This window comes from Nomia melanderi, chromosome 2 (assembly GCF_051020985.1).
Source record: "Nomia melanderi isolate GNS246 chromosome 2, iyNomMela1, whole genome shotgun sequence".
NCBI lineage: Eukaryota > Metazoa > Arthropoda > Insecta > Hymenoptera > Halictidae > Nomia > Nomia melanderi.
The window spans coordinates 10,769,923-10,791,482 of NC_135000.1; the positions used below are offsets into that span (position 1 = coordinate 10,769,923).

Here is a 21,560-nt window from a genome sequence, read left to right on the forward strand (position 1 = left end):
ATCGACGAACGTTCAACGGATTCAACAAGAATTTCGGAGCTCGAAAGAGTCTCGCGAAGGCTAGACACGCAGAGGAATAAATCCGCGCGAAACGAGCCGAGCTGGAGGAGAGGCGGCACTAATCACAACAGCGTCATAAATACGTCCAGATTCCATCTGCGATCCCTTTCCGAGCGTCGCTCTTCGGTCCGCCTCGGTCCGCCGCCATGCTTATGGGCAGGCCCGTCGATAACTAATGACACGGGACGGAACGGCCAGACCAACCGGAGGAAACTAACTAGAAGGAGCAGGATTTAGTAGGCTGGCGGAGAGAAGCGGATAAGTCGGAATTTCAGCAGAGGCTCAGCCGGGATGCACTCGGCCGGTCAGGCAAACAGGAATGTTAATCGAGTAGTCGGTCCTCATTGGTTTGTTAGAGCTTGCTTTCATCTGGATCCGCTTTCCTTCAAATTTGCTTCTCGGTCGGCGGTCACCGGTCACCCCGACACCACTGACACCACTGACATCACTGACTAAGCCTAACGTCTCGCGCACCGTTGCTTTCTCGAAAACGAAAAGAAAAGACGAGAACCCTGTTGTGCTCTTCGAATGGGAGCTTTTCATCGTTCCGGTCTATCGAGAGAACAATTATCGCGTGCACGAAACCGGCCAGACTTCGCAACATTTTACATTGCTTCATTCCCGATAAGAATCCGCGTTGATTATCCGCATGCACGAGCAGGATTCTGATTGGCATTCTAATTGGTATTCTGATCGGCATTCGGATGCGATTCGCTCATCAAATGATGCGCGCGGAATCGAAAGAAACCAAACGCTTTCGAATCGAATCGAATCGAATCGAATCGAACCAACGCAACCGTGCACAATTCACCAACGTCCAAGGCTACGGCCGTCTTCGGGTCGGAGGTCGCGGACTCGACGAATCTACCTAACGAATAATAAACGGGTCCGACACGACAACCGTGTTACGTTTCGTCCTTGGAGAAGTTCGACAAGTCCGAAAACATGTTCCGCCCGAGCTAGACGCAAAGACCGTACGAACATTCCTGAGATCGCTTTCTAGATTTTCCTAGGCGTTCGATCGCGATCAGAAAACCGTTACGAAAAGGGAGAGGATTTCCCGATGCGCCGCGTAAATACTAACGTATGCGCACAACTACGTTTGCTTGCGCAACACTCGCCGTTCCAACGATTCCTTTCCCCATCGCCTCTTCCTGATTCTATTCTATCGTTCAAAATTATGCAAACGTTCCCGCCTGCAACGATGCGTGCGGATAATTCCACGGTTCGAGTTTTCGTCGTGCGTCTTTTCGGCTCGCGACTCGAGCTCTCCGATTAATGGGCCAGCGGTGAATGTAACGAGAACCTGAAGAAAGTGGGACGTGTCGGCGGGCGTCCTTCGCGGATTCGGCTCCTCGCCGACGCGATCCTGTCTGGTCTGCAGTGTGGTTCCAAAGTTCGGGAGAACCTTTTCAAACCTAACCGAATCGAAAATCAAAGAAAGAAAGAAAGAATAAATGTTATCGATAGCTACACAGTTTTACACGAGTAGATTCGATGCTTCCACGATCGTCAGTTGCAAAGCTAACACACTGTGATCACACTCAAGAATCGAATAATCGAGGTTCGCGAGGTACGAGCATAACAGCAAAGTAAGCTATCCAAAGTAAGATACTTGGAAATCCAGACGGCATCGGTCCAAAGACTCGACGTGGACCGCGTATCGGTTCCCGCGTTCCTAAAGATAAAGGCCAGCGAATTTCCGAATGGAAAAGTGAATCTCCGCAAAGACTTCTCGTATCGATTAACTCGTTCCGAGCGTTGCTTTCCTCCTGTCCGAGAAAGTAGACTCGACCGGCAATGCTAATCTATATATCGAGCTCCTTCGACTCCCACGACTCTCCGTTCGCCGGCCGCCCGAAGGGAGGTTGCGTAACGAGGCCGAGGCACGCAACAAGTCCCGTAAAATCCGGAAACGATATGCCCGGAGTCCGGCTGGAACAGTGAAATTTCCGTGGACGAACCGCGAACACGAATTTTCACGGTTTCGCGATATCGGCGATGAGGCATCGAACCGCGAGACTTTACACAATACCGTACGATAACTAATCGATCGACGACTAAACATTTCCCTCGCCAATCGCTAATTCTGAATTGTTCAAACGTTCCAAACGGACGGATCAAATTCTTCAAAAACGAGCAGGCACAATGTTGCGCGAGGATTAGTGCGAGGGTTCGCCCGAGGGTTTCCGTAAAATAATCTAAACTGCGCGCGAGATAACGGCGTGTTACTTGTCGCTGAAACGCTCAACATAATTCCCCTTCGTGTTATGAACCTATACAACACATGAAACAAATCACCTTACCATGAAATGTGTTTCGACAACGTGTTTACAAGATAGGCGGTCGTATCGTACGACAAACGAGTCGACGAACGATCACAAACGAAATCCTTTCAACAGATTCGGTGAAAAATCATTGGTCCAGTGCGTCGACTTTCAACGAAGAAACGCAAGTTCGCTTCGCTAGACGGAGACATCGGGCACCGTCTTCTCCGAACCAAATTCAGGATCTGCGTTCGACGCAAGATGGCTTACCTGCAACGAAAAAACAAAAGAACGCGTTAGTTACGCGCGACGACAATTACACCGCAGTTACAAGATAATATTATCCCCGAACAAGCAGCTTTATCTACCGAGACCTAACCAACACCACCATCAGACGCGATAAACTGATAGACCAAGGGTATTTCACAGGTTAAACTCAGGTTAATAAGGTTGCGGAGAAAACAAGCAACGAAACGAAAAAGGAAAGATCACGCGCGTCGATCCGGTCAGCTAAAAACTGGTCCTGGATCTTAATCCGCACGATTCGTCTCTCGTGAGATCGAGAACGAAAAAATTTCCTTCCATAACGATCGAAAGGAGGAAAGCGGCGGTAGCATCGGACCTAGTTTCGAAAGAAAAATCAATGAGATCCTCGAGATATCGGGGAAATGTTCAAGGGCATCGGGTTGATTACGTACCAAGAGGAAAACTGCCGAGCGGATTTAATATTCGAACCACTCGCGTTATCCAGAGCGGTCAAGGACCGCCTAATCGCTGATAATCAATGACCAATGACTAACGGTGGGGTTGAAATCTTCTTCGGAGAGCGGCGAACCGCGTAACGAGCGCAACAATGCGCTCTCAGCACGCAACCCTTTTCACCGTAGTGGAAAAATCGATTAGAATTGGCGCGAGGTGAAAGGGAATAGCCGAAAACAACTTTCCTCGACGCGAAGCGAGGGAAATTACGAATGCGGAAGTCGCGGGGAATCTTTCACCCTGTCATCCGTAACACCTCGGGTGAGTAGTTGCCGGTACCGCGCGCGTCACTGGGCGTGCTTCGAATACTTGTTTCTGGCTGAAACCAGAAGGACTGGAGGACACACGCGTGCAACCAGCAACTTCCATTCAGAAATTCTGAGGAAAATAACCGAGTTTACGTGTAAACGAACTTGGTCCTTTCCATTTCGAAATTTACTCGTCGTTCGACTTCTCTTCGGACCGAATGTTCACTTTTCTTCGAAGCGTACTGTGAGATTAACAATCCAGATTGGACAAAAATAGCTGGCAAAATAAGAAAATAGGACCAAACGATCTCTCGCGTTTCTCCCGCGCGCAAAGCGACGCGACGCCAAGATTATCCGGCCTCTGCTAAAAGTTTCGAGGCGCTCGCTCGGAAGCTGGTTACTCGCCTTTTAATCGAACACGACCGCTTTGAATCCTCCGAGAGACACTTTTAGCTTAAAAAGCCACCACCTAAAACAGATTTCAACAAACATTACGCCACCAACAACAAGAAGCTCTAGTTTCGAGTACCGTGATACGACGATACGACGATACGGCGATACGCGATACAACGATACGCCGATCGCGGCAATTTCGTTCTCTTACCTTTCCAAGATCGGATCAAGCGAACCGTCACGCGGCCATCAAAATGCTAATTTTTTGAAAGCGCGCGCCGACTTCTCGCTTCCCGATGCGCCGATTAATCGCGTGCATCGGTAAGCGATATCTGCTCCGATATCCGATCGAACGTCGCGCGAGCATAAGAGAAAGCTGACCACCATTGTTTCGCGAAGCTTCCAAGTACGTTCTCATCCATGATAGCGTTATGAGCAAATTTCCTTCGAAAATGTACGAAACCGAAACGATTTGTGTTTGACGAAAGAGAGATCTAGATTTTATTTACTCGATCAACGAATCTTCGCGGAAAATGTCCATTTCCGATCTCGAGGAAGCTCTCGAATTTCGCTTCGAAACAAGTAAAGCTCGAAAGAGATAAAGGCGGCGGGCGGTACCGTCGACTCGCGAGAAACTGGACAGCACCGTCCGTGTTCGGAGGATGAACGGTGCTCGCGCGGTCTCAGGTGGGAGCCGCGATTCCTCGCGCAACGATGCCGGTCGCGGAGAAGAGGAAATCGCGGCGAAACGCAAACCGGAGGCAAGGCTGGCTCCTCACTTCCCACTGAACACGCACAGCTGGAAGAACGTTTCAGTGTCGCGAGGAGGCCGGGGCTCCGATTGCGTCACAAGGATTGCGACAGCCAGACCAGCAGCCTTGCAATGCCACCGCCGCCGCCATCTTCTTTCCTTCCGTTCGGCCGGTGCAGGGAGGAAGGTCGAGACGGCGAATGCCGGTTGCCATTGTTCCGCCGACTCTGGCTTTTCTATGACTATTTCTACGACTATTTACACGACTACTCGTCTCACTGTTCGACTATACACAGTTTGCAACAATTGCCCCTACGAAGAACCAAACATTCGAGTCTTTCGAACCTTTGAAATCATCCGATCGAATGTCCATCGACTCCATCAACTCTATCACCGAATCACGGATAATCCTAACCAACGGGTTGTTCATTTGTTACGGAAAATACAGTCGACGCGGAAAAGGCGAGGCTAACGATAAGCGACTGTGGAAGGTCGAAGCCTGGTGCCATCATCTGTTCCGCGTACCAAGCATCTTGAAATGATAGTAATTGCCGACCGAGTGACGCAAATTGATCCATCGTATTATTCGCGGACGATCAGGGTCACCAGCTACGATCGTTTATTCCGCCGTTGGCCTACCCAACGTCTTCCGACGTCTTCCAAAGCGCGTTCGCATCGCAATTCGAATCAGATCCGCGCTCTTCCTTTTTCAGATCTCGTCATCACGTTTCATCACCATTTTCTTCATCGTCGATGACGCTCGTCTCGTAAAAATGACAAACTCCAACTTTCCTCGGCACTTTCGAATCTATCTTCCACTCTGATTCTCTGTCCTGTTCCATCCGCGCGCGCACGGTTCCCGGTATTCGTCCATCTCCGATTTCCAATACCGGGAGGAGCGAAAAAACCAGCGTGACGCACGGCGTTGAACGTTTCCACGCTGAAACATGCGTACCGTGCATCCGTAAATCCCCGTGGATGACTTGCGCGAAGGATTTCACGGTTTCGAAATAGGAAAGTATGGATCCAATTCCGAGAATGCTTACAGATGTATCGTTACAGACTGCTCTCGGCATTCGGATAGAAAGACGGAGGTGTAGCGATAGAGGTGGAAATTTCATGCGAGATTTACAGAGGCGCGTGTTCGATCTTTTCCGAATGAAGCGTTTCAAGGGCGACGCGCGATTAATCGATACACGATAAAAGGTTGCGCAACAGGTTTCACGGTGCCGCGCGATTAACATTCGACCATCCCAAAGGAAACAAAGAGAACAGAGTAAACGGAGTTGGTAGCGTCACCAGCGTCGGTCGGGGCTGGTTTGTTTTCGAATGGTAATGCAAGACGCTGACGGAACGAGAATAATCGGCCGCCTACGTTTACCTAGCGGATCATGAACATTTATGAACGCGCCTCACCTTCCACGCCAAGTCGGATGATCGGTCGATTCAAGCTCCACCCGATCGCGTCGTCTGGACGCGCTCGCTACTGCCATTCGTTTTAGTGACGGACTTTTCGTCGAGCTTTGGACGAGTTTCCGAATGACGTACAACGAAATCGAAGGTGTCAGACCCGCGTCCAGTGCAGCATTCTGGACCGGTGGCGCGCGCAGGATCTTTCGGTTCGAGCGCAGAGGAACACGAAAGGAGAAAGACCCCGAAGAACGCAACCTGCGAACGCCCTTGTCAGGAATGCGATCTCCGATCTCCGCGGCTCGTTTCAATGCTTCCACGGCGGCGCTCGTATGCAGATGCGTGTGCTCGTTTGCTCGTGTGCTCGCGTGTTCGTGTGCGCCAGCGCGCACGGAAAAAAAGACCGTGCCCACAGGTAACAGTATCGTGTTTTCTTTCCTCGCCTCGGTCGGCTCGAGGAATGAATCACCGCTTCTTTCGACCGGGTACAAATTGCTGGAGCCGGGTTCACCGAACGATTCGGTTACGTCTGATTTCGGAGATCGTGGACCCTCGTGGTAGCCACGCTGAACCGCGCATCCAGGTACGCGTGTACCTTTGCTTTAGATCTGCTTCGAGCTACCTGGTCCGGTGGCGTTTGTCTCGCCGAACGGCGACAGCTGCTCCGTTCAGCCGATCACGCCTCCGACTCGATACGAAATCATCTCGTATTCGTTCGTGTCGCGATGCTCGTCGGTCGAGGAGATCGCGCGAAGGAAGGAGAACCGCTGAGCCGACCTAGGATTTCCATCGTCGAAAAATAACGATGACGCGGTAGCCCGATAGAATCACTGCCAAGGTGTCCGTGACGTTCCAATTTGTCATCGGAATCGACTCTTCTAGAAAAGACTTTCCAATCGCGACGATGTTCGTTCCAAGAACTCTTTCAAACTTTTTAAGTAACCGCATCTCGCTCGTCCCATTTCTCTATCGCAAGTATGATATCCAATTCCAACTCGGTATTTGTCCAGCGCATCCCTGCAACTCGTCGGCACTAATCAGAACCGAATCCGGTAAAAAGAATGATGCCTAACAACGTAATAAGGAAAGACCGGTCTGCCGTTTCTTTCTTCGCCAAGATCGTTTCAGATCGTTCTCGTTCGTTCTTTCGTTCGGGAAAAGAGAAGAGAGAACCGATCGTTTCGGAACACCCGGTGGGTGGCCAGGTGCACGACCGAGGAGCTTTCTTCGCGGAAGAGAGTTCGCTTCGCGGAGTGTATAAGGTCACGCCACGGAACACGAAACACGAAACACGGCTCACCTGACGAGGGATCGTGTTTCGAGCTGGCCGACGCGTCGCGACGTTCGTTTCGTTCGTTACGTCCGAACGTTATCCCACTTGCGCGCAACGCGTTACCAACAGAAATGTGAGCTTACGATGCAATTGACGACGATACCATTTCTCCGTGTAGTCCAATATTTTCCGAATTTATAGCCAACACCTCCAGATTCCTCTCCTCCCGCAGAATAATCAGCGTTACGATCCGCGGTGCGCTCGCGGAAAACTAATAATACCGAGCGCGTCGTTACGGAGCTACCTATCGTCCCGCGTCGACCACCCGCGTGTTACGAGACGATGTGTTCTCCTGCAAATGAAATCAAGTTAATAGCGCGGCTTCTTCTTTCTTATCGTAATGTTTTCTATCAGACGTTCCTCCGCGGTCTGTTAGAAACCTATCCCTTTTATTGGACCGGTAAAACGAGAAGCGTCTTCTCGCCGGGGTGATTCTGCTCTCGACGAAATCTCCGTAAATTACCAACCGAAACCGGATGCACCGAGATTCGCTCTCCGCGGCCGAGGATCGAATCATCTCGTTCGGGAAGGCAGCAACTCCTGTCGCGTTCTAGCAACGCAAATAGAGCGTCTCCACTACTGCGTCGAGAAACAAACGTTTCCTTCGCAGGTAACGAGCCTCGAAATTCCAAGGAATAGGAGGAGCAGAGAGCGGCGTAGCTGATCCAAGATCAGCTATACGTCGATCTGGCGTCGATCGGGTGTCGATCGGGCCATATTTTTCACCAACTAATCTCCGATTTCACTATCCAGCCGTTTATCCTTTGGAGAAAGCGGAACGATTATCGAGGCGATCGATGTTGTTGCGCGTTTGTTCCTTTCGAAAGAAACCAAGGACGACGGATAACGCGACGCCGTTGCACGTTTACCGATATCTGTCTCGCGCGGATCTTTACGTCTCCAACTTATAAATGCTAATAAATGAAACAAGACGCCTCAGTTTCTCGCGACAACGTACAAAACGTTCCCGAAAACAAATGCCAGCGACATGGAAAGTGCACGAGTCAAAAGTCGATTAAAAGCGGATTAAATTTCACGATCGGTTTCATTCACGATCCGAGATGTCGCGACAAAAACATTCGGTTCGAGGCAGAGAAAAACCGTGCCGCTAATCGGACAACCCGATACGTCCGAGAGCAAGTGTTTGAGCGCCATGTTCGAGAGCGGACCCATCGCGGAGCCATGACGAACGGCGAGGAGTGGGAGCCGCGCGGTGTGCGAAGCGGAACGGACCTGACGCGGGTGCATTAATAATCCAGCGAGGAACAACCGGCAGAAAGACGAAAAGGCGGAAAGGCGGAAAGGCGGAAAGGGGCAGCAAGGCGGAAAGGCGGCAAGGCAGAAAAAGACAAGTCGGTTTACCGTCAGGTGAACCGGGATGTAAACAGGATGCCGTCCGGGAGGGAGAGGATAACGCGAGGACACGTCGCACGGTCCAGCAAGGTCGTTGCCACCCGGCCTCCAGGCTACTCACCTGCGAACAGGAGAGTCCTGTGGCCAGTTGCGCTGCCTCCGCCTCTATCTCTTCGAGATACACACCAGTTTAAGCGGACTTTACGACGCGTACGTGGCTTCTTCGCGTCTTGGCTATTCCGCGAGAGACCGGGTCCGTTCGCCCGACCACCACCCCCGGTGCTTCGAATCCTAATGAACAAACGGCCGGTTCGGAGTTTCTTCCTGCGCCTTGATAGCAATTAACGTGTCATAAACGGATTCCCTCGCCGGGGACGCTCCTCTTCGCGCGGACCTATCGATTCGAGATATTCTCGATAGCTGGGGTACAAAGTGCTCGGTATCTGATCGCAACCTATCGAACAAACGATTGCGAACGATCGCGAACGTATCGGCCAGTTGAGAATCGCTGCTCCAAACCCTTCGAAGGTACTCGAACTAGTGTTCGGTATCGAGATACGGTTCGAAATAGCCGATACAAATACAACCATTTCTTCGGCAAAACCAACAAATCTGGCTACGGTCTCCGAGTGTAGAAGAGTGGCAGCAGACTATGGTCTGTACAAGAAATGTCGGTGAAAAAGACTTTTCGAGGGGGAAGATTGCGGCTTCGGGAATCGAGAAAACGCGAATGCACGCACCGAAGAAAGGGTCAAACGTGCCGAGAGAAACGTTTCGGTCCCGTTGGAGGACTCCTGGCATCGCATCGATATCTCTCGTCGGGGGGGAAAAGAGAAGAGTAGTTCTCTGGGATCGAACGTGGAGCCCCTTTCCCCGTGTTTGGTTGCGGGAAAACGGAGATCGCGGAAAGGATGTCACGAGGATACGTCGGGGCGGCAAGGTCGTTGTCACTGATCGGCGGTGTGTTCACATTTCAAGGACCTTTCCCCAGTCTCCGCACCGATCTTATCCGATCCGAGCCACGGGAGCAAAGGTGAGTAAGCCGGGGAACACGAGGATCTCTTAGAACCGGGTTAGGGCATCGATCGAACATGTACCCCGAGCCCGTCGTCATCGTGGATAGATGGTCGCGTTGCGCGAGCTGACGCGTTCGCCGGTCACCTAAATCCGCCTACTTTCCCCCGCGTATCTACACACACACACACACACATACACACGCGCGCGCGCGCGCGCGTTTTCTATCTTTTCTATCGTCAGGGAACCCACGGACACACACGAGTCCCGCCAGCTGCGCTCGAGCGCAACCATTCGTTGGATCCGACTGTGTCGGCGATTCCAACCGCTTCCATCGTCCCAATAATTAGCAATCGATTCTCGAATATACTTGGTTGCCAGTCGTCTACGAGCAAGGAGCCAGGCATCGGGAATCCAAGTTCGACGCGTCGGAATACCCGCGTTATAAAATAAAGCGGTCAAAGAACGCGTGACAAGTGTAAAGCAGCGTTCGGGAATCGGATCTCGAAGACGGGAGGTCGGAGACGCACGCGAAATCGCGTGCGAGAAGAAGCTTCGTCGCCGAGAGGGACGATCGACCGGTCGAATATTCAACAAAGTAGCCCCGCGTTCCACCGTTTCACGAGCGATCGCGTGCAGCCGTCCATCTCCGCGTAACTCACGCCGAGTTATCGATCGATGCGCGAGCTTCCTTCCTCGAGGATACACCTTCGTGACGAACCTTTCCAACCAGCCTCGATTAAACGCTTCCACGCGACCAACCGATTAAAAAAGAAATAATAAATTATCGCTGCATCGTGGCGACCGCGAACGCTCTCGTTTCGCTTCCAACCGTTCGTCTACTTTCATTTATCGGAAATTTAACCGAAAACCACTCGCGAATCGATCCCGATCGATGAACCGATACGCTTACGCGCAAAAGATGCGCTCACCTATCCGTCGGCGAGGTCAGGGTCGCGTGGATTCAACTGGCGCATGCGCGGGGAAAGCGGGAGGGGACAAAGAAACTAGGATGCGTGGCCATACGCGGCCAAAGAGAAACGACTCTCTCGTTCGGAGACAGATGGATAAAGATAATTGGAGAGACGCGGCGCAAACCACGTCCGGGGATGGAAAAAGTTGAATGAAAGTCCTCGCCGCCGCGCGACCGAGTGTACCCGGGAATCGTAACGGGCCGCTCATTTTTCTAGTTTCGCTCGACCCTCTCGGAGCAGAAACCCGACGAAGCCAACATTCAACTTTGAGCGCGAGGCGTTCGAGTAAAATAGGAAATTTGTCCAATGAGAACCGCGTACGGACGAGACGTATCGCGATCGACGCTATAATTAAAAAAAAGCCTGGGCCCAAAGAAAGTTGCGGTGTCGCGTCTCCATATCTGGGAGAGGCAAACTTGCTCCGCTGAGTCTCTGAGAGCAGGTTCATAAAAATGCATCGGGGATCTCCTCTCTTCTCGAGAAAGTTTTACGAAAGTCGTCGTTGTCGTTATTCGTTGCCATGGTCGTGGTCGTCGTCGACGACGCCGGAAGGGAACCTCATGGATAATCGGCAAAAGTGTGCCATCGGTCGCCCATTGAAAATAATTGTCTCATCCGAAAGGCTTGTGGCCCGGGGGCATCGACAGCCACGTGAAATCCAAAGTCTGATATCGTAATTTCGAGGGAGCCCGGTGTCGTCCTCGAACCGATTGATTTACGAGCGGCTTTGAGGAGGGATCTCGGGACGTTGCCGAGTCGGTGGTGCACCGTCATCGTGCAGCGAGAAATTCGGCTGCTTTCGCAGAAACACCAATCACGCGACTGATTTATCGTTCACTCTCGTTTCTCGGCCCGAGAGTGATTCGAAATTTTCGAAACCCTGACACTGTCATTACAATTTCTCTGGATCCGTCTCGAGTTTTGGTATACACTCTTCTATACGGAATAATACTTGGCCAATCGAATCGTTCGGTGATTAAACCACGACCAGACCGAAAGTCTCCTAGCAAGGCAACCTCCGCGAACAACCGAGTCGGCCACTTGTTAGCACCTGTTCGCCTGAAAGTGGACCAGAATTATAGAAGACGTGTCTGTCTCGGAGCGATCGAAAGCAACCGGGAGGAGATGTCGACGATTAACGTTCCCTGGTCCGAGTACTTTCGGATCAACGAGATGAACGAGATGAACGCGGCGTGTCCCGAGGGTCGCAATCGAGAACCGAGAACCGAGAACCGAGGAGCAAGAAGCGGTCTTACAAGATCGCGCGTGGATCAACGCGCCGCGGTCGGTGGAAAAACTAGTCCTCGGGCCAGAGCGTCGTTTCTTCTCTCGTTCGAAGCATACTTTCATTGTTGCTGCCCGGCTGTTGAAATTTAGCCTAACCAACACTCGCGCGTTAAACGCTCGATTCACGCTCGCAGATACGTCTTTGCCTTCGAAAGTATCTAATCGACCGGCTCTCGTTGGAAACGGCGAGTACAGGAAAAAACACTTTCGAGTGTCAACAGTCGATCGAGAGTCGAATATTCTCTAGAAAAACCTACTCGACTATTCGAATCTACGATCGATAGAATTTCGTTCGAACTCTCCGATTAATTCTGCTAAACGCAAGAAAGAGACACAAGAGGCAACGGAAAGAGTCTGTGGTTACACGACGTTGTGTTTGCGATCAAATCAAAAATAATTGTGTTTGAACTGTGGTCTGCGCTTGTTTGGCGATCTTATCGACGACAAAACGGCGTCGAAGCGACACTTTAAAGCTTCCTAATTGCAGCTTAAATATTTACCACGAGCCGCGAACGTGATGCAAAGTCTCGAAGCATAAATTTTCGAACGTAACACAGTTTCTACTATGTAGTCGTGTAAATTGTTTGAGCCGCGATCAGCGCCGTCGACTCGAACAAGGTCGCAGTTCTACAGTTACGTAAAGTATTTTGCTAAAATGTTTAACGTTTTCCTTAATTAAGTGAATTTCACGAATCTCCTCCCTTACGATCGAGGCGGCCTCGTACAAACGTTTCCCACGTTTTCTTCGTAGCATTCCAGCGGCTATGGTTTTCATCGTAATTATCATTCCGAATCGGTGGCACTGAATTTGTCGTTAGGGTATCGCGTGGCCGTCGACCCGCGCGAACACGTCGTTTCTTTCCTCGTGATAATCGCAATGAGTTTCTCCACCACCTCGTACCGGAAGTCGATTCGAAATCCGGGGGATCGAATCGACGTTCCGCTCGACTTGACGTTCGTTCGGGAAGCGCGAAGAAAGCGTCCGTTCCCAGAGCTGTTTCCCAGGCGAATACCGATCGTTCTTTGCTTTGAGCATCGTATTTATGCAATTAACGTTTTAACGACCGATTCGATTTCATCGTTCCACTCATTTCCCTACAGTTCCAGTTTGTCTTTGTTTAACTGTATCCGTTCTCCGAATCACTCTCACGTTACACATCACTCTTCGTCTTTTTATACCCATGAAAACATCGATTCGAGTACGATTATTAATGTAACGATAATAGAAATCCAAATGATTATACCCGTTAGTACTCGTACGAGATTCAGCCGCGATTTGATTTAGTTTTCATTCAGTTCCGATGTAATCTCGATTTAATCTCAATTTAATTTCGAGTTAATTTCGAGTTAATCGAGCGTAGAACGGTGCCCGTTCCAATTGTGACTTTCGTTTCAACGGTGTTCTCCTGGCCTGCGTAATTCGCGAGGATTTCGGGATTCCCGAAACTGTTCGAAGCGGCAACACGGATAAATTCGTCGCCGTCCGACGCGACTAACCGTTCTCGATATTCATTCGCGTTCGGTATTATCATTCAGAAAAATCCTTGTTATTGCGAAGCGGAATCCGCGATAGACCAGTTTACAAGCGCGCGCGCCGGATCTCAATTAAAGTTTACAACGTTCCGATTGTAGCGGATTTCATTAAACGGAAAACGAAATGAAAAGTGTGCTATAGATTATAGTAGAGGCTTTTACATAATTACGATTCGCTCGCTCGGTCGCTCGCGTCTCTAATAAATATTTAATTGCTCCGTAATTAGTCTATCGCCGTTACGTAACGACGATTGCACCGCGCATTTTCCATGTATTAGATATAATACAAGAATCTTGCGTTAAAGCGTAGCTCCGTTAAAATTCGTCCGTACGTGCAAGTCAAACATGTTCGCGGGTTGTACACGCATATTCGATAGGCTATTACACGTCATAGATAAACACCGATTCGGCAGACAGCGGTCACCGGCGATCCTCGCCGAGACGAACATTCCGCGATCGGTGGGGCCTCGTTGAAAACATTCCACCGACCCTGGAGAAACTACCGAGGAAATCGGGCGAGCCGATTCGAGTTTCATTTCGACTCGATTAATGTTCCAGGGTATCAAGAGCAATTGTTGTTTCGCGAGATTCGTCTATTGTTCGGAGCGCGGGGCGGGCGTTATCGGTATCGAGGCAGGGAAAACTGTGAAAGAATCGCGGCCATTCTTTTCCCGGCGTCGAACGTCTCGAGATAAGCGCGAGATAACGGCGCATTATACGCTCGTTTATCTCGGCATTGTTCAACATCGTACCTCCGGGCAAGATTCTCTTGTCCGATCGCTCGTAATTGACCGTTTGTTTTTACGAATTTTCACGGCGACCGGATACGTGCTCCACTCGAATTCTCTTTTCGACCATTTCCTACGCATTCGTTCCTGTATTTCCTGTCTAGGAATGTTCCTACGAGGAATGTTCGACGCACCGAAACGAGTCTCTGTTCCATACAATCTATTTGCAAAATCCTAAAGCTAAGCTAAACGGCTGGAGGCGATCCGCGTCGAAAATAGCCGGATTGTGTAACTGTAAAACGCACCCGTAACAGTTTGTTTCTTTTTTCTCTCCGCGTCGACCGAGATGATCGTCTCGCCCGGAAAGGATATCGTCAACAGGTCGATACTTTCCACGTTAGGATACGTTTCTCGGGTGTATAGCCACCATCGAAGCCACCGATCCGTTTTAACGGCCCTTTCCCGTTTTCTTTTTTCTCTGTCTGCTTCTCTTTCTCTTTCTCTTTCTCTTTCTCTTTCCCTTTTCTTCTTCCGCTGTGCACCGGATCCTCGAAAAGCAGCTCGAGTCGATTGGAGAATCGAGGCAACCAAATTCTTCGACGAATCATTAGACGCTCCAGACAATTGTTTCGAGGCTTTCACGTTCAAGTATTTCCGGATAGAAAACAGTGCCTCTTAAAGTGACGGCCAATTACTCGAAACAGCGACAGACAAGGCAGTTGTATCGAATTGGAACTTTTCAAGGAACAAGCCATTTCGAAGACGATTTTTGAATTGCAAGACCGATTTCGAAGAGAGTATCGTCGTATCGTCGTATCATCGTACGGCGTGCCACGGATCGCGGAATCTGCATTGCAGGGCGAGTAACGGTGCATCCTACGCGCCTCAGCCGCGTTGCATACGAATTGCATACCAACTGCAGACCAATTGCGGAGCAATTGCATGCGACTTGCAGACGACCGATTCAGATTCCGACCTTGACGAAATCCAGAGGGGTAGGAGACGAAATCGCGGCGTGAATCGTTTTCGTTTCCCGTGCGCGGCAGCGCGTCGCAACGGTCACGTAGAAATCCTGTAGACGCGCGTGCTCGCTCTTAACGCACTTACGTAAACGGATCGGGAACGAACGATTACTTAATCGTACATTCTGCATAAATCAGGCCGCGTTCGCCGGTTCGTGTTCTTAGAAATAAACGTTGCTCGCTGCAACGTCCAACGCCGCCGAACGTTCGCGGGCTGGATTTCATTTGCCACTTGCTACTCGAACACGCTACATCGAACCTTGCGTTTATTCCCATACTAAAATTCATCAATTTCCCTCAGAGCATTCGGAGTATTCGGAGTATTCCGAGCGTTAAAACTGTATTCCAAGCAGCTACTCCGACGCCGAACAGTGAAATAATATTCCAGGCGAAATATTCAAGTGTGCCAGTCAACCAACCGATGATCTTTATTGAATTAACGAGTCGACGATTCTTACTCCCCGCGGTCCGATTACCAACAAGCTTGATAAATTATTCAGCGAGCAGGAGGCGTGAAGGAAGACACAAAAATTATTCGAAACGACTAGGAATTCCGGGAGAAAAAGTTTCACTGACTGCGAAATACACATTCCGCCCGTAATACGTATCGTTCTCCAACTGTAACGTGCATTTCGTCGCGGTCTAGGTGATCGTGCAGCGTTACCGCGGTTACGGTTATACACCCGGTTTACTAGCCTTACCGATGCACCGGTTTTTTCAGCGTCTGTCCAGAGAACCGATAATCGGAAGTCATGCAAATTCCACGACACACTCGCTGAACCTACCTCCTAACAGTACTTCCGACATCACACTCTCGTCTTACGAGATCCTACTTTTATTTCGCAACGACCAATCTATCGACGAACCATTTCTCGTAACTCGATCGACTAGTGGGCCCCGCGACGATAACATCTAATCGACGCGAATATTAAAGCATACCTTATCCCACAGATTTAATTAACACGCATCCGACATCCGCGTGTTCCTGCCGCACTCGTCCACGTCATTTTCCCTTAATTAATTACCTCCGATGTTTCGTGAATCGACAGAATCGTTTGCACTTGGTATCCTCCAAACCGCGATCGATGGGACACCCGGACGAACACACACTGTACAAGATTACGGTTCGCGAGGAGCAGAAACAAGAAGGAGTCCAGCAGCGGCGAAACGAGCCATCTCGAGCTATGCACTCTGATTACGGAGAGCCGATACACCAGCGACGCGATGCGTCCCAGATTTTCGAATCAAGGCCAGGATATTTGCTCACACCTGACGCGCAAAAAGGCGAACGACAGCGAAAGTGTTTGCCGCGCATCCGCGGGTCGCGCGACGCGACGCAGAGTCCAACTGGGAAAAATGGAACGAGTACCAAAGCTATTAGCCATCTACTACGGTTTATTCTACGACAAAAGACTGCAACAAACATGCCGCACTGGTCGTCAGCGTAACCAGTTGATCGTCCGCTCCACTATTATTCGTAGGTAAACGGAACGAGGAATTTTCTTCGTCAACGAATGTTCCATCAGCGAAATTCTCATCAAACGACGGCTAACTGGGTCGGCAAACTCCTCGCCGCTATTCCATTGTTATTATTCTCGTCGCCTAACCAACACCTAACGGATGGACAGCCACAAAGAGACAGAGTAACGGAGTGTCCGTCCGACTGTGACTGTGGAAGAGAAACGAAAGAGAAACGAAAGAGAAACGAAAGGAACATTTGCCAGGACGCGAGTAAAAAAAGGCAAACGCCTCGCGCAACAGTCGGAGATACTCGAATGGTCGGTGCGAGGACGAAACGACAAGAATCATTCGGGCAACCGTATATTTACAAGGGACCTCGAAATCTCAACGGAAAGGTTACGTGGCTCGCTGTTTGCGCTACGCTCGTTCCAAAGTGCACAGGTAAGCCCGATAAACGGGAAATTTGTTGACCGGTTTTTCTGGATTCGTAAATTCGACTTTTCACCGACTCGTTAACATTTTCCGTTGCGCAAAAATTCAGCCGCTTATCGCGTGCACAGGCGTCTAACTATCATCTCGAATAATTCCACAAACTTTACGATCCGCATGCCCCGTTGTTCTTTTCGAGCCTTTTCTGTTTTACGTAACCATCGGTCAACGATCGAAGACACGATCGATTCGAAACGGTAGACTTTGAATCGCGAAAAGGGAAATCTTAAATAGCTGCGCGTTCAAACAGTCGAAAGCTGTCGCTCTCTATTTGATCAGTCGCTCCCTCGACAAACGTTTGTCAACAATTTTCGATTTACCATCTAAACGCCGTCTCTCCTCTGTAATTTCTGTTGAAATCGTTCAAATTATTTCACGCCGACCAGTAAGAATTCCGAATTTTAATGGAACGTCGCGGAGATGTTACGCCCGGAGGTTTCACATTAAAGTTACGGAACAAATATTACTGGTAGCAATAACCGTTCAAATTCCCAACCGGTATTTTAAACGAGACATTCTCAACGTTTCAATATTGAATTTTTATGTTGAGCGAAGCGCGCATATTGTTTGCGTAAGTAGTTGCGAATAAATTTGCAATATTTTCAATACAATTTCCGAACCGAATTCCACTGTAAACTGTCAAGTGTCGGAAAACGTGGATTTCTCCTCGAAATCATCGAAATGTTATTTCATTTTCAAGTGCAACGTTGCATCGTTTCGTTACCGCCTTTGCGAAATCTCGAGAAATTCCCATTGGCCCGATAAGGGTTTCTCATTCGCGTTCGACTGCGTATCGAAAACGTATTCGAGCAAACAGTTTTATTTATCGAGAGCAGTCAGTTTCGAAACGAAATGTCCACCATCGATTTCACTCGTTACCAATTGACGTTGTACCAAAATGGCGGCAGAAATGGCTTAAGGGCGTTCAGAAACGCCGACACTCGAACAAAATAATATCTACGAGCATTATCAGAGATAAGCGCTCTACGAAATCGTGGCGTAATAACCCCCATTCACGATACGACAGCCTATCGAGCGTATCTCTGACATTATTGCTAGAACGCGCTTTATGAAACGCGATAACGCGAATACGCGTTTTCAAAATGACTTCAGCGGACCGTTAGACTATACGATATTCACGGAAATCATCGGTCCGCGTTACAAGTGAAAATAATAACTGTTATTATAGAGTTAGCTATCGCACGATTTCTCATTGAAACGTCTATCGCACTCGCGCTAATGAAACGGATCATGGACGATTTACTCGGTGACTAATCCCTCTGGTTCGATAGGTTCCGATGGTTCATGGGAAACTTCCATTCGAGCATAAATATTTCTGTACGGGACAATCTCCCATTCGATGCCTGCCTACAATGTCAACGGCACGTGGAAAAGGAGTCGGCCGCTTATCATAATCTTTACGGGCAGCCCCGTGGTGTATGCATCGAACGTCAACAACGCGATAACGTTCCAATTATCGGCGACGCAGAAAACCGAGCAATAGTAAGGAACAGAAAAGGTAAAGTAAACGGAGCTCGCGCACGTTGGTAGAACGGCCGTCACCCGTCGCCCGTCAGCCGTCACGTACGTATCGACGAAAGAAAAAATTGCGCAAAGGAGGCACGTAACGGTTGCCCTTGGAAACGGCGATAGTCGACTAACCTCGTAATTATATCCTCGTCGGTGTCATCGCGGTCGTCGAACGTGCAGCACGAGTCTCGCGAAGCCTTCACCTTCTCCGGTCAGCGATCTTCACGAATTTGCTGTTATGTCACTAACACTGTTCGCTCGCAACCACCTCGGGAGGAAACCTCCAACGACGTTCCTTATTCTCGGCGAGTCGTGACGGGAAAACACATGCCTGTCTCGCGGTGGACCTATCGAATGTTTCGCAAGTTTCGCCGGGACGTGTAATCTTTCGAGCGCACGTGACCACCGTTTCGCCGCAGCAACGTTCTCTCGCGGACCGCCGGACTAGGACTGATCCTCAGGTAACGGCTTTCGCGCGGCTACCTTCGGCGATCGTCGTGCCCGCTCGTCGCTACTTCTCTTCGACGCTCGGACGCCTACGGCAACACTCGGTCATCCTCGCTACCGCTCGGCTAGATTGCCGGTTTTCACCATTTTTTCCGGCACCCCATTTCCACCATTGGAAATTTGGAAATTTGGAAATGCCATCGAACTTGCTTGCATTCGCGCGACAGCGACAGTCGTCCAGAATATTCCTCGGGATCAGAGAATATTCCGTTCGTTCGAAGGGTTCTCGGCTTTTCACGTTTACCTAGACGAATAAAGACGAGGTGGAGTAATTGAGAGAATGATAGTTGAAGCACCGTCTCTCGAATAATAGAATGAACGTTAATGTTGTACAGGCCGATACGAGCACTGCGATCGATCAACGAAACGATTGAAAGTTTACCTCGTTAGTCACCCGATTGGAAATCCAATCGGACATTAGGAAAATTACACAGACTGGGGGAACACTTGGACACCGGCCTTGACGCCAATCTGCGCGAGATTGGAGTAGCGTAAGGTCAGTTTCAAGGTCACGGGACAGGATACTCGGTCACACCGTGATCGTAAATCAAGACGCGATATTCTCGCACAGTGAAACGGCAGCAAGCTATGGGTCCGATTTCTTGATTTCCGTTTCTCCGAACGATGTAATTTACGAGTTTCCGGTTGATAAGAAGCGCAACACGCTCATCCGAGGCATCCGAGTGTTTACGAGAGCAATTTACTACCGGCTTCGGCAGAGTCTGTGAACAGAACACGAGCAACAAGTAATCGATTCTCCTGCGTTTTTGCGGTCCGACAAGCCGGGTATACAAGGACGTCTCTCCTCGGTAATCGAATTGTTTATTTCCGGTTGACGACGGGGCGCCATCGCGACAACGCCGTGTCCACCGCATCGTTTAGCGGCAATTCCAACGGCGGTTCTCTCGAATGGTATTCTCAAGTTGCACTTTTTCTCGGATCGCCGCTAGGTCTCGTGGTTGGGCGCAACAGTTTCAACGGAATCGCTGAAATGGAACTAATTTGAAATTCACCAAAGACGCTTTTCAGCGAAATCTCGAATGTAGAAACATTGAAACGTATCACAGATATCTGCGCGCGAATGACGGCAACGTGGACGTTCCACTATGCGGATCAATTGTTTCGTTTTCACTGCCTGGGGCGCACACCGCGACGTCGCAGTTTCCAAAGGTGCGTCCGATGGAAATATCGTGACGCTCGTATAGAATCGCCCTCGTACGCGAAGAAACGCATCCGAACAGATGGCGATCTAACGGTTCGTCGACACAGAATTTCTCTCGCGCGTCACTCGCGAGTACCCTCGTCGTTTGATCCGCGATATTAACGTTATTATACAAAGTGGCGAATAATATACGGTACCATTCGATTCCGTGGAGAAACCTGACACGAAGGCGTACGATTAGCACGGCACGTGTGCCAACAGCGAATGCTAATTCCGTCGGATGGGAATGCAGTGTAATATCCATTCTCGAAACGCTTGCCTGCCATGCCTGTTACATTGGAATCTCCTAATAACCTAAAACAATGAAAACATTCTCAGTACGGATTATTCTGGTCCGTCGATTCGTTCGGAGCAGCCGGCGCGGAGAGCTCGAATCGTCTCGGCGACTGCTCGAAACCGAATAAGATGAGATGTTCATACGTGAGACGGGTTAACGATGCGCGGTCTCTACGTTTCGAAGAAAGCTAATCAGTTGCGTGCGCCGGCGTTACGGCCAACTGTTCTCGAACGTTGGCGATAGCGAGCACGAAACAAGAGTACCGAGAGTGTAATAACAGCGGGACGATGCCAGCCGGTTCCCGGCCCGCGGAACCTATACTTTTCCCGAAGACTTAATTATCGGTCGTCGATCGTCGAGCCGTTTTCCGCGGTGGTCACAGTCCACTAGCGGTCGCCGCGTCTCCAGCTTGGATTTTTCTTTGCGCATCGTTTGCCTCTTCCTCGAAACGGGGCATTCGTCGACGAGTAAATCTGAAATGTTCGATACTGGAGCTGCTTCGTGGAGCGGATTCCGACAATTGAGCGAAACCCGAGAAAATCCTCCGCAACGGATCCTCGAACAGGCGCGTGTACAGAGTCGGTCGCTTCTCGTTGTGTTCTAGTCGACTCACCCTGTGCGCGAACTCGCAAAAACCCGCGAAAAAACTAGCGCCATCTTTTTTAGCTAGACCCAACTGTTTAACAACCAATACGAATTACCGAGATATTCCTCGTCTACGCACACGCGTCTCCGTTCCCCCGAATGATTACCGAAACGTTCGTTTCCTCCTTAATTCGGTCCAATCGTTACCGCTGACCCAACCAAGATTAACTTTGCGTCGAATTGTCGACGAACGATGCACGCATCTCAACTGTTGCCGCGTTTCGACTTGTACAAATCTGTCCTAGCAACAAACAACTTTTCACTCGATACCATTCTCCCAACGGATTCGCATCGCGA

At 49.9% G+C, this 21,560-nt stretch overlaps 1 protein-coding gene across 17 annotated transcripts in view; it reads right to left on the minus strand.

Annotated features, from left to right (window-relative positions):
- The window catches only part of LOC116430769 (uncharacterized), a 53,911-nt gene that overhangs the window by 22,512 nt on the left and 9,839 nt on the right, over window positions 1-21,560 (minus strand). The window contains exons 1-3 of one of the 17 annotated variants that reach the window (XM_076364894.1): window positions 18,745-19,098; window positions 7,305-7,513; window positions 2,367-2,597 (exon numbers count right to left, since the gene is read on the minus strand). The exons of 8 other annotated variants lie outside the window; for them this stretch is intronic. Coding sequence is in view for 2 of the 9 variants with exons in the window: in XM_031985322.2 (XP_031841182.2) it covers window positions 20,479-20,585 (107 nt within the window). In the remaining 7 variants the exon portion in view is untranslated. Of the gene's footprint in view, window positions 1-2,366; window positions 2,598-3,739; window positions 3,804-3,938; window positions 4,376-7,304; window positions 7,514-16,071; window positions 16,091-16,157; window positions 16,378-18,744; window positions 19,099-20,478; window positions 20,636-20,761; window positions 21,092-21,560 lie in introns of those variants that run through there. 8 more of the 17 variants (XM_031985322.2, XM_031985328.2, XM_031985329.2 and 5 more) reach the window with 8 other exon arrangements.